This window comes from Pelodiscus sinensis, chromosome 5 (assembly GCF_052426305.1).
Source record: "Pelodiscus sinensis isolate ZL-2025 chromosome 5, ASM5242630v1, whole genome shotgun sequence".
Taxonomy (NCBI): Eukaryota; Metazoa; Chordata; order Testudines; family Trionychidae; genus Pelodiscus; species Pelodiscus sinensis.
Genome location: NC_143056.1, coordinates 55,935,676 through 55,949,732, shown reverse-complemented (window position 1 = coordinate 55,949,732; position 14,057 = coordinate 55,935,676). Strand labels below are relative to the sequence as shown.

At 39.8% G+C, this 14,057-nt stretch overlaps 1 protein-coding gene across 3 annotated transcripts in view; it reads left to right on the top strand.

Moving 5' to 3' along the window:
• Positions 1–14,057, top strand: part of DPH6 (diphthamine biosynthesis 6) — a 349,028-nt gene that overhangs the window by 78,825 nt on the left and 256,146 nt on the right. For all 3 annotated transcript variants that reach the window (XM_075927014.2, XM_075927013.2, XM_075927012.2), the window contains one exon: positions 9,808–9,881. In XM_075927014.2, the coding sequence (XP_075783129.1) occupies positions 9,808–9,881 (74 nt within the window). The remainder of the gene's footprint in view (positions 1–9,807; positions 9,882–14,057) is intronic.

Below are 14,057 nucleotides of genomic sequence, written 5' to 3'. Positions count from 1 at the left end.
TAAAGCTCAAAAATTACCATGGGATTGGAAAACAGTTTTCTGGACAGATCTAGTCATGAGACAGTTGTAGCTAACAGAATTTTAATTATCTTCTAGAGAAAATAAATAAATGAAAGCTCTTTCCTTGTTGTTTTGTATATTTTTATTCCTCTATTTATACTTTGTTTTATAAGCAGAGAACTTAAAAACCCTTTTTCAGAGATTTCCCAGGTTTCTTTGCTTGGCTGCTAAATTACTCTCAATGCCAGGGACTTAGTCCAGCAGAGCCCTTTGATTTATGGGTGGGACTTTACCTATACTAATTAATTAATACATGTTAGAACATACTGCATATTCTTTAATTCCTTTACACAAAAGAATTAGAGGGGGGAGTATGACACAGTGGTTGGAAGCACAGGATTAGATTTTTCAAAGCTCTAAATGCATCTTGAAATGTACTCTAAAGGTTTACTCATCTAAGCTGTTTTAGTTCAGGTGGTCTGGGGTGTATGTTGGAGAGTAGAATCCACAGTTGAAGGCTTTTTACAGAGTCTACTCTTTTACTATCAACTTGTTTTTTTTAAATTGTGTGTGTTTTGAGGTTGAGCACTTGTGCTGATTGTAACAATGGTGGAATGTAGCAATTATATTGAATGAGAAATCAGCAATATTAAAAAAAAGTATGTTTGCATACATAATAAAAATAGTGTCTGCATTTATATATTAAATAGAAATTAACCTCTATATGTTTTTAGTAAGGAAATAATTTAATGTCATACATACTGATCCTTTATTTTACCACACGTGACCTACAATTATTTGTTTTGGTAAGGAACAAAGAAGAGTGTGTAGTATGAAATAGTATGGAGAGCCGTGTTATGGGTGGTATGTATAGGTATGAAAATTTTGTTTTTGAGACAACATTGCTGATGCCCTGTATTCATATACTGTGCCAGGTGGTGGAGGTTTTTTTTCATTAAATGTGGTTGAAAATGCAACGCTTTCTGTGAGACATTGAGTTAAGGAAAAATAACCAATATAATATTAATGCAGCAGTAATTAAACAGTCTTAAATAGTATGAATCTCAGTTTGCCAAAATATGTGAACATGCATGCTATGTGGAGGATATGGCTGTAAAATATTGTAAGTGTTTTTAATGGCAAATTAAATGGGAATTTGTGGGAGCTGGGAAACTGAATATTGAAAACACTTTTGAATGCTGCTGGCAGCTGTTATGGCTGAACACTCCTGAGCATTAATTCTGTAGATTACATAATTCTTCGAGTTTTCAATAAAAGACCTGAAAATGTCAATTTACTTTATTAGCAAGAAAAAAAACTTGAAAAAGTATAAAAAAATATTTCAGATCCCTATTGTATTTCATACAGGATTGGTTGCAGTATGTGTAACTTTATTATGTTGTAAAACAGGTAAATTCCTCAATCTGAAAAAAAAATGCAGGTTTATAGTAACTATAGACAGTCACAAGTGAAATAGGTTCAAAAGCTTGTCCCTGACCAACAGAACTTGGTCCACTGAAAGATATTACCACTTCCCTGTTTCTTGCTCTAGAATTTCATCATTTTTAGTCACTGAATAAGGAAATGTATCTTCGCACAGCGTGTTTCTTATGGTACTGCAAAAAAAGCATATAAAGAATTATTATAATGATATAGTCAGTCACAGTGCTGAAGCTGTATCAAGCTCTCTGTGTTTGATCAGACAGCTCTGGATGTTAGCCCAGTGTCTGAGGGTACGTCTAGACTACATGCCTCTGTCGCCAGAGGCATGTAGATTAGGCTACCCGACATAGTAAAATGAAACGGCGATTTCAGTAATCGCCGCTTCATTTAAATTTACATGGCTGCCGCGCTGAGCCGACAAACAGCTGATCAGCTGTTTGTCGGCTCAGCGCGATAGTCTGGACGCGCGGGTGTCAACATCAAAGGTATTTGTTGACCACCCAGGTAAACCTCATCCCAGGAGGTTTACCTGGGTGGTCGACAAATACCTTTGATGTCGGCACCCGCTCGTCCAGACTACTGCGCTGAGCCGACAAACAGCTGATCAGCTGTTTGTCGGCTCAGCGCGGCAGCCATGTAAATTTAAATGAAGTGGCGATTATTTAAATCGCCGCTTCATTTTACTATGTCGGGTAGCCTAATCTACATGCCTCTGGCGACAGAGGCATGTAGTCTAGACGTACCCTTAGAGTCTGTATCGCCGAAATGCTGGCTGTTCCCTCTGGGGGGGCGCTGTTGCTGAAATGCTGGCTGTTCCCTCTGGGCGGCCCGTGCTGCATGGCGAGTGCGGGGCCCAAATGGCCGCTTGTGCCACTTGCTCCCCTGCGATGGCCCGGCTGAGCGGCGCAGAAGTCACCCGAGTGCCACGGTAGGAGGCGAAGGGTGGTGGGGCAGTGATGTGCGGCGTGACAGCGGCTCCAGGCCCCGCCCCCTGGCTGTGACCGTCACCGCCCCACCCCCCTTCGCCTCCCACCGTGGCGCTCAGCTGACTTCTGCGCCGCTCAGCTGGGCTGCCGCGGGGGAGCAAGTGGCGCAAGCAACCGTTTGGGCTCCGCGCTCCCCATGCAGCATGGAGAGTGCGGAGCCCAAACAGTTGTTTGGGCTCCACGGTCCCCCGAGTGAGAGGCAGGAGGGAGAGGAGAAGAGACAGAGAGGGGCAGGAGGCAGAGGAGAGCTGAGAGAGAGAGAGAGAGGGGAGGAAATAGGAGGAGGAGGAGGAGAGAGAGAGAGAGAGACGGAACGAGAGACCGGAAGCTCAGGATAGAAGACCGACGTGGAGGAGAGACCTGAACATCCTGTCTTATGACGGGCTAATTGGCTAGTTCTTAATATTCAGTAAAATATTAGAAACAACAGCAACAACAAAAATCTTTGAGAAACCTCTTTCAAATAAATAAGTACAATTTTTTAGTCTGCTTCCTTAAACTTCAGTAGTTCAAAGCTCTAGACATCTTCATTAGATCTTTGCATCATACTTTCCTAGGGATTCTAATAGAATTTAGCATTATTTTCTGCATAATATCAATTAACAACTGTGCTGTAGGGGAATTAATCTACAACAAAAATACGGAAATACCTTTTAATATGGTAAAAGTAATGATACCTGATCCGAGTTGGATATGAAGTAACTAGAAAAATGGTGATGGGCACAGGGTGTAAAGCTGTTGTTATTTATGGCATGACAGAGTGTTTTTTAACTTAGGCCACAATCTTTCAAGATGCTGATTACATCTTACTTTAACTTTCAGAATATAAAAATATGTTATTGGACATCCTCAACTAATCATTTAATAAGGAAAATTTTACTTTGTGTTTCTTTTTTCACACTTTCCCAGCCTGTCATTAGATCTGCTTTCATATTTATTAGAAATTCATTCAATCAAAATGATGTTCGCAAAACAAATAGACATGAGATGATCTCGGTTCCTACTTTTATTTGAAATTGAAACTTGATTGTTTTATATCATCACAACTTGGTCTTTCTTAGGTGGTTATATTAAGGACTTACTCCTCCTTGTATATGTGCTCCACTAAACACCACAAATGAACCATGTTGAGTGAATTGACTTTTGTTTTAGTTCAGTGCCTAAAAACTACCGTTTTGATTGCTTGCAAAGAATGTACATCCAGGTGTTCTCAAAGTATTTCATAGTGTTGAACACAGGTATAGATGATTTTTCCTGCCATTCATATTTACACAAATGCAGAATATCTCTTTGGCAGTTGGAATAGTTGCTTCTATAGAAAAGTAGTATTAGGAAAGAGTTTGATTTTTAGCTGTTTTTAATGTGATAGGTGTTTTTCCTTTTTGAAAGAAACTACTCATGCTTTATATTTTTGCTATTCTCTGCAGCATACTTTTTTTCTTCAATTCTCTTGCCTTTTTCTTGCCAAGTTCTTGTCTCCCTCTGCATGTACTTACCTGTCATTTGGCTCCCTTCAACATGCTGCTCCGTCACCTTGACCTTTTGTGTTTCTACTATCCTATATAGTTACATCATTTTTTTCTCACAGACATTCCTGTCCCACTAATAGCTCAGGTGTATTGATGTGACTTCTTTTCCTCCACTGTAACCATTAATACAGTAGCTAGGCTAGCTCCTATTCATGCCCAACTGCTTTTCTAGTCTCTTCTTTACAGTGAAGAGCCCAGAGGTCTGTAGAAACAGCTGAAAAGAAGGAGAGAAATCAGAACCCTGTGACCAACCAGCTACTGACATCTCACTAGCCATTGTTTCATAGCCCAACCAAGTAGCTAAAATAGCTTGCAAACCAATCGGTTAGACAGGTCTGGTCTTGAATAGTGATACTATTGTATATTTGAATGGGAGATAAGATTCTTGAGAGTGGTTCTGGAGGCATGGATCAGAGTTCTTGTTGCACTCCTTAACTGGAGATGCTAGTGAACGAATCAACAGCCCAAAATCTGTGATACTGTAAATCCTGGTCATGTTCTACCTGAGGAATACTGTGCATATGTTGCGAAGAATTGTGGTTCTTTTTCTGATTCCTATCATGTCTTTAAGATTTGATTTACCTTCCGTTTCAGTGCTGCTAGGTATGGAATAATAGCACTGCAGATCCAAGCAGTAGTCTGTATTTAAATTATGACTGGAGCTACTTTTCATTTTCTTTAGAAGTTTGAAGTTTTTTGTTTAAAATAGAGCCCTGATGCTTCATCTGTTCTCTACTATAAGAAAAAGTAGTCTATAAAAACCATGGAATTGTTAACATTGATTACATTTCTGTACATCATCTGTGTTCCATATTAGCAAGAAAAATTATACCATTAACAATATCCATATTTAATTACAATATGTTGAAGAAAACAATACTGGTGCTGTAAAATTGCTTACTGGATAAAGTTATTGCATGTCAGTATATTTCATCATTGGGACTGATGCAAGATAAAACTTAATCTGAATTCTAATTGACTAGTCAACTAGTCAAATGACAAAAGTAGATTGTGCATTTTTGCAGCACATAAAACAAAAATAGCAAATTAATGTAATAAACCCTCACAGTGACGGAAAAATCATTCATAACAGGAGAAATTATTGTAGGACTTGATTCTGAGTAATGCTGAGCATCTGCAATTCCTTTTGACTTCAGTGGATGGGTCCATACCTATTAGGATGGATCAGGATCTTGGTCCTTTATGAGTAAATCATGCTGAAGGGGCTGTTAACAAAGTCAAGTTACTCACCAGCTGTCATTAGTTATCCCCATAATTGTTTAAGCTCTTAATTTCCTCTCACACTGGCACCTTAGCAGCTAGATTCGCTATACAAGATTTACATGTTGCTCCTCTGAAGGAACATTTAGGGGATGCTGTGAAACTGAAGAAGAATGAAGTGAATTAAATTACATATGTGGGCAGTTGTAAATGTGGAGATGGTGGGAAAGGGGCTTAGAACTGTGCTATGTACACCATCAAGAACAAGCAGGGATATTAAATTTGACTGATCAAGGAGGCTGGGGAGCATTTCTTAACTTTTGGATAGGCTCTGAGCTTTGTTCTGCCCCATGGAATTTGGTTCTCACTCATTTGCAGTCAGGAGCCACAACAGCAGCAGTACTGCTGGGTGCGGGGCCACAGGCAATTCAGACAATTGATCATTGGCATTCAGAAGCATACAATACATGTGAGAAACCTTGGGTGGTGAGTCACCATTAATATGTTGTGGATCCATTGCATGTGCTGGAAAATCGACTATGAAGGCAGTGGTATGGATCTGTGGGCACAGGACTGTTTTTCTTAAGCACATAGTGGACATCCTAATGGCCTTAAGAGTCGGCAACTGGGGTCCAGTGACAGGGCATGGAAGGTGAAGCATGTTATTTAATGAGGTGATGCCCCTGCTGTGCGCCATACAGGCCTGTCAGCAGTTGCTGACATAATGTTGTGGCACACAGTGGAGAACACTATTTGGGAATGTGTAAAGGAGTTCAGTTACTGCCAGAACAAGAAGGTATTTAACGCAGCTCTGTGTTTTCAGACATGCGTTCATGTAGTGTTTGGTTGAGAGCCGTGGAGAGCCACCTGGGTGGACTAGACACAACAGATTCTAATAGGGGGACAGCCAAATCCTTTGGGGGGTCATAATAGGCTCAGCAGTTAGGGCATCCTGGGGCACCACTTTCAGGGAGGATGAAATTCTCCTGTAAAGCAGTGGAACATATTTGTTTATGGCAGTGTAAAACTGGGGTAGTAAGAGATGTCTGGGAAAACGACTGGGTTTTAGAGGAGGCAGCCAAGCTAATTGATGACGTGGGTGACCAGTGCAGATACTCCATTGGAAAAGACAGTGACCTGATAAATGGCTTGGAAAAGGACTTAAAAAGAGGTGTTTGTTAAAGGAACGAATGGGAGAGCAGTTGAAGACTTTCCTATGATTAGTATGGCAGGGAGCCAGCTTCTCATTCTTATATCCCACTTTAACCTTCCTACAAGGGAGTCTGGAAGGTAAGTTCCCATCAGTAGATTTGCTGGAGGGACCTGGATGGGAAAACTGGAGGAGCTGGTGGAAGCCACTCATATAATTATGAAATAAGCATGGATTTTACCTGTTACCTGAACTGTACGCTCTTATCTGCTGGGGAATCCCAGACATCTAATAACATTGCATCCTGATATCAAATATCTCCTGAGTTTCTTTTGATATAGCCAGACAATAGAGTCGTATGAATCATGAAGTAGGAACTTAGGATGAATATTTGTGTGTAAAGCATACTTGCTAATGTTTATGCCTTTGTTGGCACAATATAATTCCAGAAAAACTGATAAAGGCGAAGCAAAACAGTGACGAGCTAAGAGTGAATTCAGCCAGAATATAAAGTCAATAGCTTGTTCTTGTGCTGTTTTGCTATATTGTAGAGAACAAGTCATATCTAAATACATCTCAGAAGCTGGGTGAGATATAGAAATACCCAGTAATTAGAATGAGGATGACAGTGTGTCATTCATTCATAGTAGTAACAATTAACAGAAGTCATGCTTTGGTTATACAACACTGGTTGTTGTTTTTTGATTTATAGATCTGTTGCTTAAAATGTGACCGCAAAGTCTTAGTTTACTATAAATATTTTTATTTTTAGAGCTTCAGAAGGAACAGTTCATTCAGATGTTTTATGATAAAAACATTCACTTTTAGAAATGGTCACTGAGAACTTTAAGAAAATTAATGAAAATAGAAAACTCTCACTTCACACCATGAGATGATTTTCACAAAATGATGGCACAAGGCTAAGCAGAAAATCTGGTTGTAAATGTGGTAATGAGCAGTATGTATTATAGTGACATCATTTGTATTTTGTTCAGTAGGTCATTGATCTATTAATACTCCATGGATATATATAAGGCACAAGCATGAAGGCCAAGTGAACTTAAATCTTTTGAGAAGTGCATTAATGTAATTAAACTACAATACTTATTTCATGGTATAGCCTCTAACTAAGTAATTCTAACTAAAATGAGAAGCATATACTATTTATATAAAATGAAAATTTACGGAATAATACTTAGCTGCTGTACCTAACAAAGTTGTTATGGGGATTAATTATACAGTTTTATAAAGTGCTTTGAACCTGACTGTGCTATTTAAGTGCTATTAGTATTACTAGTAGTACTACACATATCTCACATATCAAAGTCAACCAGAACAAAGAAATACTTGAGAAAAGCTTCCAAATGCATAGTATACACATTAAGTAGTTAAATACTCAAGAAAGCTCAATAGAAAATTTTAAAAAAAGAATTTTATTCAGAGACAATTCTGCTTAGCTTGATTACTACTTTCTTTTTCTTTTCCTTTTTCAAATGTAGTAACAGACTGGGTGGTAAGGGACATGCAATGGATGTAATTTATCTATATTTTTAAATGTCCTTTGATTTAGTATTGTACAGGATTCTCAAAGAAAAGCAGCCGGAATACTGTCTAGATAATAATATCAATGGATAATGAACTGCTGACAGATAAGATATAATAACTTATTATCAATAGTATTATTGCAGAATGTGCAGAGGCATCAAGTGGAATCCCATATAGAACTTGATATTGAAATCAGTATTCAACATTCATTAATGACCTGAAGGAGAATGTAAATTCAATAGTGATCAAATTTGCAGATGATACAGCTAGGAGTTACAACAAATAGAGAGGATTTTCAATCAAAAATACAGTTGAATATGAACAACTTGGGAATTTGGTTGGACTGGTATGAGATGAGAATTAATGTAAAGACCTATAAAATAATACACTAAGGAAAGGATAATGCAGCTCCAGGATAAAACAGGGAATTGTTATCTTAAAAAATAGTTATGAAGCAAGTGACTTGGGGGGTAATTACTGATAAGAAACTGACTATGAGTTTTCAATTGAATGTCTTGGCAAAAAAGACCAATTTCATTCTGAGAAACATACATGGAGGATAGATTTATAGATAAAAGTTTTGTGAGAAAGTCTTGCTGCAAACTTCACAGGAATGGTACAAGGCAGAGCAACCTCAGAGGAGAAGTTACATCTTTAAACCATGATCAACCATGGTAAGAAAACTAATTTGGCTCAAGTCAGTTTTATTGGGTGAAAATTTAGGAAAAAGAATGCTACTTCTATCCCAGTAAATAGGTTCTGATATGAACTTGAATCAAACAAACCAAATGCAGATGGTTTCTAAGAATCATTTTAAATGTATATACATTTTTAAATGTAATGTTTTATAAGATATTTGCAAAAAATCAACATAAGTAATTAAAAATGGAGACAAAGATCATATGGGAAAACTTCCCAAAATCTGTTTTATAACGGAAGCTATCGAAGTCAGCATTCACAGTTACCATAGATATCTACTGCTCTGTGTATTAGAAAAGCATCATAATCTCACTCCTTTCTGTCATATGTTTGCAAATACTGTTTAATGGTGACCACTGTATCTTGATAAGATTTGTTTGTTGGTGGAATGATCTTCCTTAAGGTGACCGACATATCTTTTAAGGAAAAATAATGATTGACTGTACCATTTTTCCCAGACTGGAGACTAGAGGTTCATTGCTGGGAGAAGAGTAAAGTACAGGTGTCCCCACTATAAGTTGCCCCGGTATACATCTGGTCCACTCTAAAGATGTTCACGCTTGTAGGATATGTTATAAGTCCTCCCATTCCCCGCTCTTAAGTCGCTCAGTAAAACTCCGCAATTTGTGCAAATAGAATTCAGCCGCAGGGAAAAAAAATGCCTGCTTTAAGTTGTTTCGCTGTAAGTCCAAGTTTTTTGGAATGTGTCTTGGACTTATAGTGAGGATGGCCTGTATTTAAAATAGAGAAAAAATTATGAGGAATCCTCAGAGACTTCCTTTGTGGTGCAAAATATTTTAGCCTGGATCGTAAGAGGGAGGAACATAATAAGCCTTAATTTGTGCTCTCAGACAAAATGGCAAATCGTGCCTTTCTCCTGTTCGAATGAAAAGTACTAGAGCAGGATAGGGCCTAAAGCTTTGTAAGTACACTGGAAATTTCCTCTGTAAGAGTAGTTGTACTAAAGGTAATGCTCCCTTTGAGGTTGGAGTAATATCCACAGAGCAATTCTACCACTGCTGTGCCTCCGACTTGTGCAGAGATCTGCCTAACAGCCTATTCACTTTTTCTTTTTTCTTTTTTAAAAAAATTAGGTATTTATAAAATATTTAGAAAAGGTACTATTAAGTTTTCAAAGTGAATTACTCTGTATTTCTGAATCTTCATTCTGCCAATGAGCATGTGCATTAATGTATTTGTAACGCCACCGTTCCTTTTCTATTTTTCCCCTAAGGACAAGGAAGCCGTGGAAGGTGTCTCGGTAGGCGCCATTCTTTCTGACTATCAACGAGTTCGAGTGGAAAATGTGTAAGAAAATATTCTTGAAAACTTACTTACAAATTTGAAAACAGATTTTTTGTTAGTGATGTGCATAAAAACAACAAAGTATGTAATATAGAGTAAAACAGATGTTTTTATTTCATATCCTCTAAAATATCTGATCCATAAAACATGCTAACTCAGAGCACTGTGGTGTTCTCTCTGTGTGTATATCTTGCTTACATACTCATAGGGAAATTATAGTAGATGATATAATTAGGGGTATTAGATATTGTGTAATTGAATAGTCATGTAACTGCGTGAAATCTTAGTGGTTACATGACTATTTGATAGTCTCCTGGGATTGGGTCGGTCTGTGAGGGGAGCCGGTTTAAAAATGGCTGCCTGTTGCCCCACGCTGCTGCCTTTGATACAGGCTCACTATGATTAGAGGCTGCTCTGTGGGATGTGGAGAACCCAGCATACGTGGAGAGCTCGAGTCTGCCACGGACAGAGGCTGCTTTGTGGCAAATTCCCCTGCCACGCTTCTGCCTCTGGTAAAGGCAGCAGCATGTGCGGGAGCAGCAGTGGAGAGCTGATGCTGCAGGGAACTGGCTTTCAACTGGCTCCTTCCCCCAACTCTGTATGAGGCAGCAAGGTGAGGCAGGAGAGTCTGCGGAGTTGACACACAAGGGGAACTTGCTTGCAGCCGGCTTCCTGCACGTGTTGACTTCAGCCTTACCTCCTCACCCTCTACACTGCTGCCTCACACAGAGAACAACACAGTGCCCTGAGTTAGTATGTTTTATGGATCAGATATTTTAGAGGATATGATATCAGAGGCAGCAGCGCAGGGGTGGGAGGAGCCAAGTGGATCAGTGCCAGCTCATCACAGACACTGGGTCTCACTCCCCGTCCCTTGGTGCCTCTGATACAGAATGAGCAAGGGGGAGCATAATGCAAATAATCGACAAGATTAACTGATAAGCCCAGGCTTATTGGTTAATCATGTAGACGTTTACATGTTGACATCCCTAGCTATAATAATCCTGTTGATGGATTCCATAGTCTTCTTTTTATCTAATCCTGGAGCCATTGAAAGCTATTCAGAGTTTGGCATTGATATAATGGGAGTGGTATTGAGACATTTGTTTCCACTGACCTTTATTGGTTTCAGTTAGAGCATCCAGTGGTAAGAGGGAAAAATATCTAGAATTGACCAAAGTAATCTGGTGGTCACTAGTTGACAATTTTTAGTTGAAATTTCTATTAAGGACAGAAAATGAAAATGAGCAGAAGCACAATATATATAACTTTAAATCAGAAAAATCTGAAAACAGAGCAATATCACAGACCATACAATGCTCATCCTATGCTTACTTGTTTGGGTTGAGGGTCGCTGACCCTCTGTTGGGAATTGCACAGAAGTGAAAAGTAATAAATAAATACCAAAACAAAAAAACAAAAACTCTAAACAGCACAAAACAAAATTAGCACGGGCTCCCCAATGCTGGTGTTGGGGGAGGTCTGAGTCCCTGGGGCCAGATTCAGGCAAGCTGGGAGCTGCATTCTGCATCTGGCCTCAGGGCCTTAGGTTCCCCGCCCCTGCATTAATTCATCATACTCTCCCAATAACCAGATGAATCTAGCATCTCCTGAAGGATGATCAGGAGTTAATAGAAAAAGCATCATATATTTTCAATTAATAAAACAGATGGGACACCTGATACTGGCTGTACTCCTCCTACTTCCCTTTGAAAACAAGCCAGACTTACCAACGATCCCAGTCTAACACAGGAGGAGTTTGTTTAATAATAATAAAATATCATTAAACAGCAACTTGCATTCCTCTTTTAATTTGGGTAATACCGTAATTCTTCTTCTGAGAGTTGCAACAAAGATTGATTGTACCAATGTACACTTGCACATATACACATGCAAGCAACATGTACATGACTTTTTGTGCTTTTTTGGGGGTTCAGACCCAAAAAAGGAAAAAAGGGTAGATCTTACACGCGGATAAGTGTTTCCACTGACCTTTCTTGATCAGGTGAAGTAAGGGGTAGGATTTGAGTCAAAATGTCAGCTTCCATGGCTACAGAGATATGAAATGCTAGCTCTTTCCTGGTTAAATGTAGGCTAAGGAAAAATGATTAATGTGCTAATGTACAGCTAGCATAGCCCATGTAGTCTCACAGCCTGCCCTGTGCATCCATGTCTGGCCTGGGTGGTGAACACTAGTAGGCTAGTTATGATTGTTAGTGCCTCTGCTAAGGAGGTAAGGCTACCAGCGTCTCTTACAGAAGGGATGGTGTATCCTTTGCTCAAGAAAACACCACTTTGTGCTGACAATTTGGGTACTGATTGATCACTAGCATCCATTTTTTGTTAAAATAATAGGTCTCACCACACTGATCTCTGTGAGATTTGCTAATCTGGTTACCAACTTCAGTATGAAACGTAAACTGCACTGAATATGTGAGTTGATAGACTTCTAGCAGCAGATGAAGGTCAGGTCACACTCAGATGGTAAAAGCATCCTCGATACTGCTGCTGCATTATTGTCCGGTAGTGACTGGGAAGCCAACACAGACCATGGGGTGAGAATCCATGCAATGCCTGAACATGTGGTGTGGACTGCAGAATGTGTTGACAGACCTGCTCGTGGGTGGCTTTCTTCGCCATCTAAATATTTCTAGAAAATGATATAAGGAGGTTTCCTCCTTCACATAGTGGGCACTATTATGTTGCAATACTTAGGGATCCATGTTCTCTTTCTGTTTAGTGTATATATGAGCCATTAGGAGGGTTAGTAAAAAGATACTAATGGCACTCAGAACTTTTTTCCTGATCCAGCCAGTGTCTGAGGAAAACTTCATATCCATGAGAATGTGTTAGCTGAATCTCAGATTGAATTAGACTGAGGCATAATATAGGTAGGTTGGGGGAAGCAGTTGGATGAGATGCCAAGGTTGACAGTACTTCCTATGATGGAGTTGTGTTGCTGCCATAGGTTACATGGGCTCTTAATCTTAATTGTGTTGGCTTCCCAGCCACTATTAGATGATGATACAGCAGCAGCATCCGGCAAGCTTTTTTGCTATTTTCAGGTGTTTAAATCTGAAATTTCACAGTGTTGCAACCATGTGGGTCCCAACCCAAAAGTGGATATGGTGGGGGGGAGTACAAACCTGTTCTAGAGGGCTTATTTGATTGCCAATCTCACTTTTATGCTGCCTTCTGAGCTGGACAGAGTAAGGAGGAAGGTATGTGGAGCTTTCTGCAGTGAGGAGAGAGACACAGACAGCCCTGCCAGGAAAGAGCAAGTCTTGTCCTGCCCTAACCTTGCCCAAACTTGCAGTTAGGAGCTCCCTGCTTGGGGTATGCCCAGTAGCACACAGGGAAGATCAATCCAAGTCCACAAGTGTCCTCCAGCTTCAAGAATATCTGGGGCTGCTTCCCAGTCCCAGAGCATCCTGAAGCAGAGAAGGTAAGGATCCAGAGCTGAGTTTGGTTCCCCCCCCCAAAGCAGCTGTGCAGAGGATGGTCGATTCCTGTCTCTCCCCAGCTCGGCTGTCACTAGTAGCCCCCATTTCTAGAGTGGTCCTAGAAACAAGGGCCACTGGATTTCACATGGAAGGCTTGCTTCACAGTTCATGATGTGTTTTTTATGTCCATGAAATTGATAAGGGTATGTAGGATATAGAGATGTTAAAATGAATGTAACTGATGAACAATATAATCACTGAAAATGTCAGCGGTTACACACGAGGCGGCAGCCAGTTCCCCTGGAACTGGTGCAAGGAGTCAGCGTGCACTGGATTCTGCCTGCCACCTCACTCCTGGGGAGCTGGCTGCTTCCCCGTGCTGCTGCCTTTATATCGGAAGCAGCAGTGTGAGACTGCAGACTGCTCCCCAGCAGCTGTATCTATAGCTGTGTAGCCGTTTGGGTAACCGATAATCTCAGGCTTATTGGTTACCCAGTTAAATGACTGCACTCTTATATCCCTAATAGGACAATAATATTATAATTAGGGATGTGAAAGTTTAACCATCTACTCTCTACATCCCATAGATGGGCAACATTGTCCTCAATATTGTGAATAGAAATAGACTGCAATATTGTGAATAGAAATCGTCTGCATTTATATAGTATTATTTATATTAAGTTTTGGGGCTTAATTCATCACTGTTAGATGAGGTCAGTGCCAGAAACTATAAGTG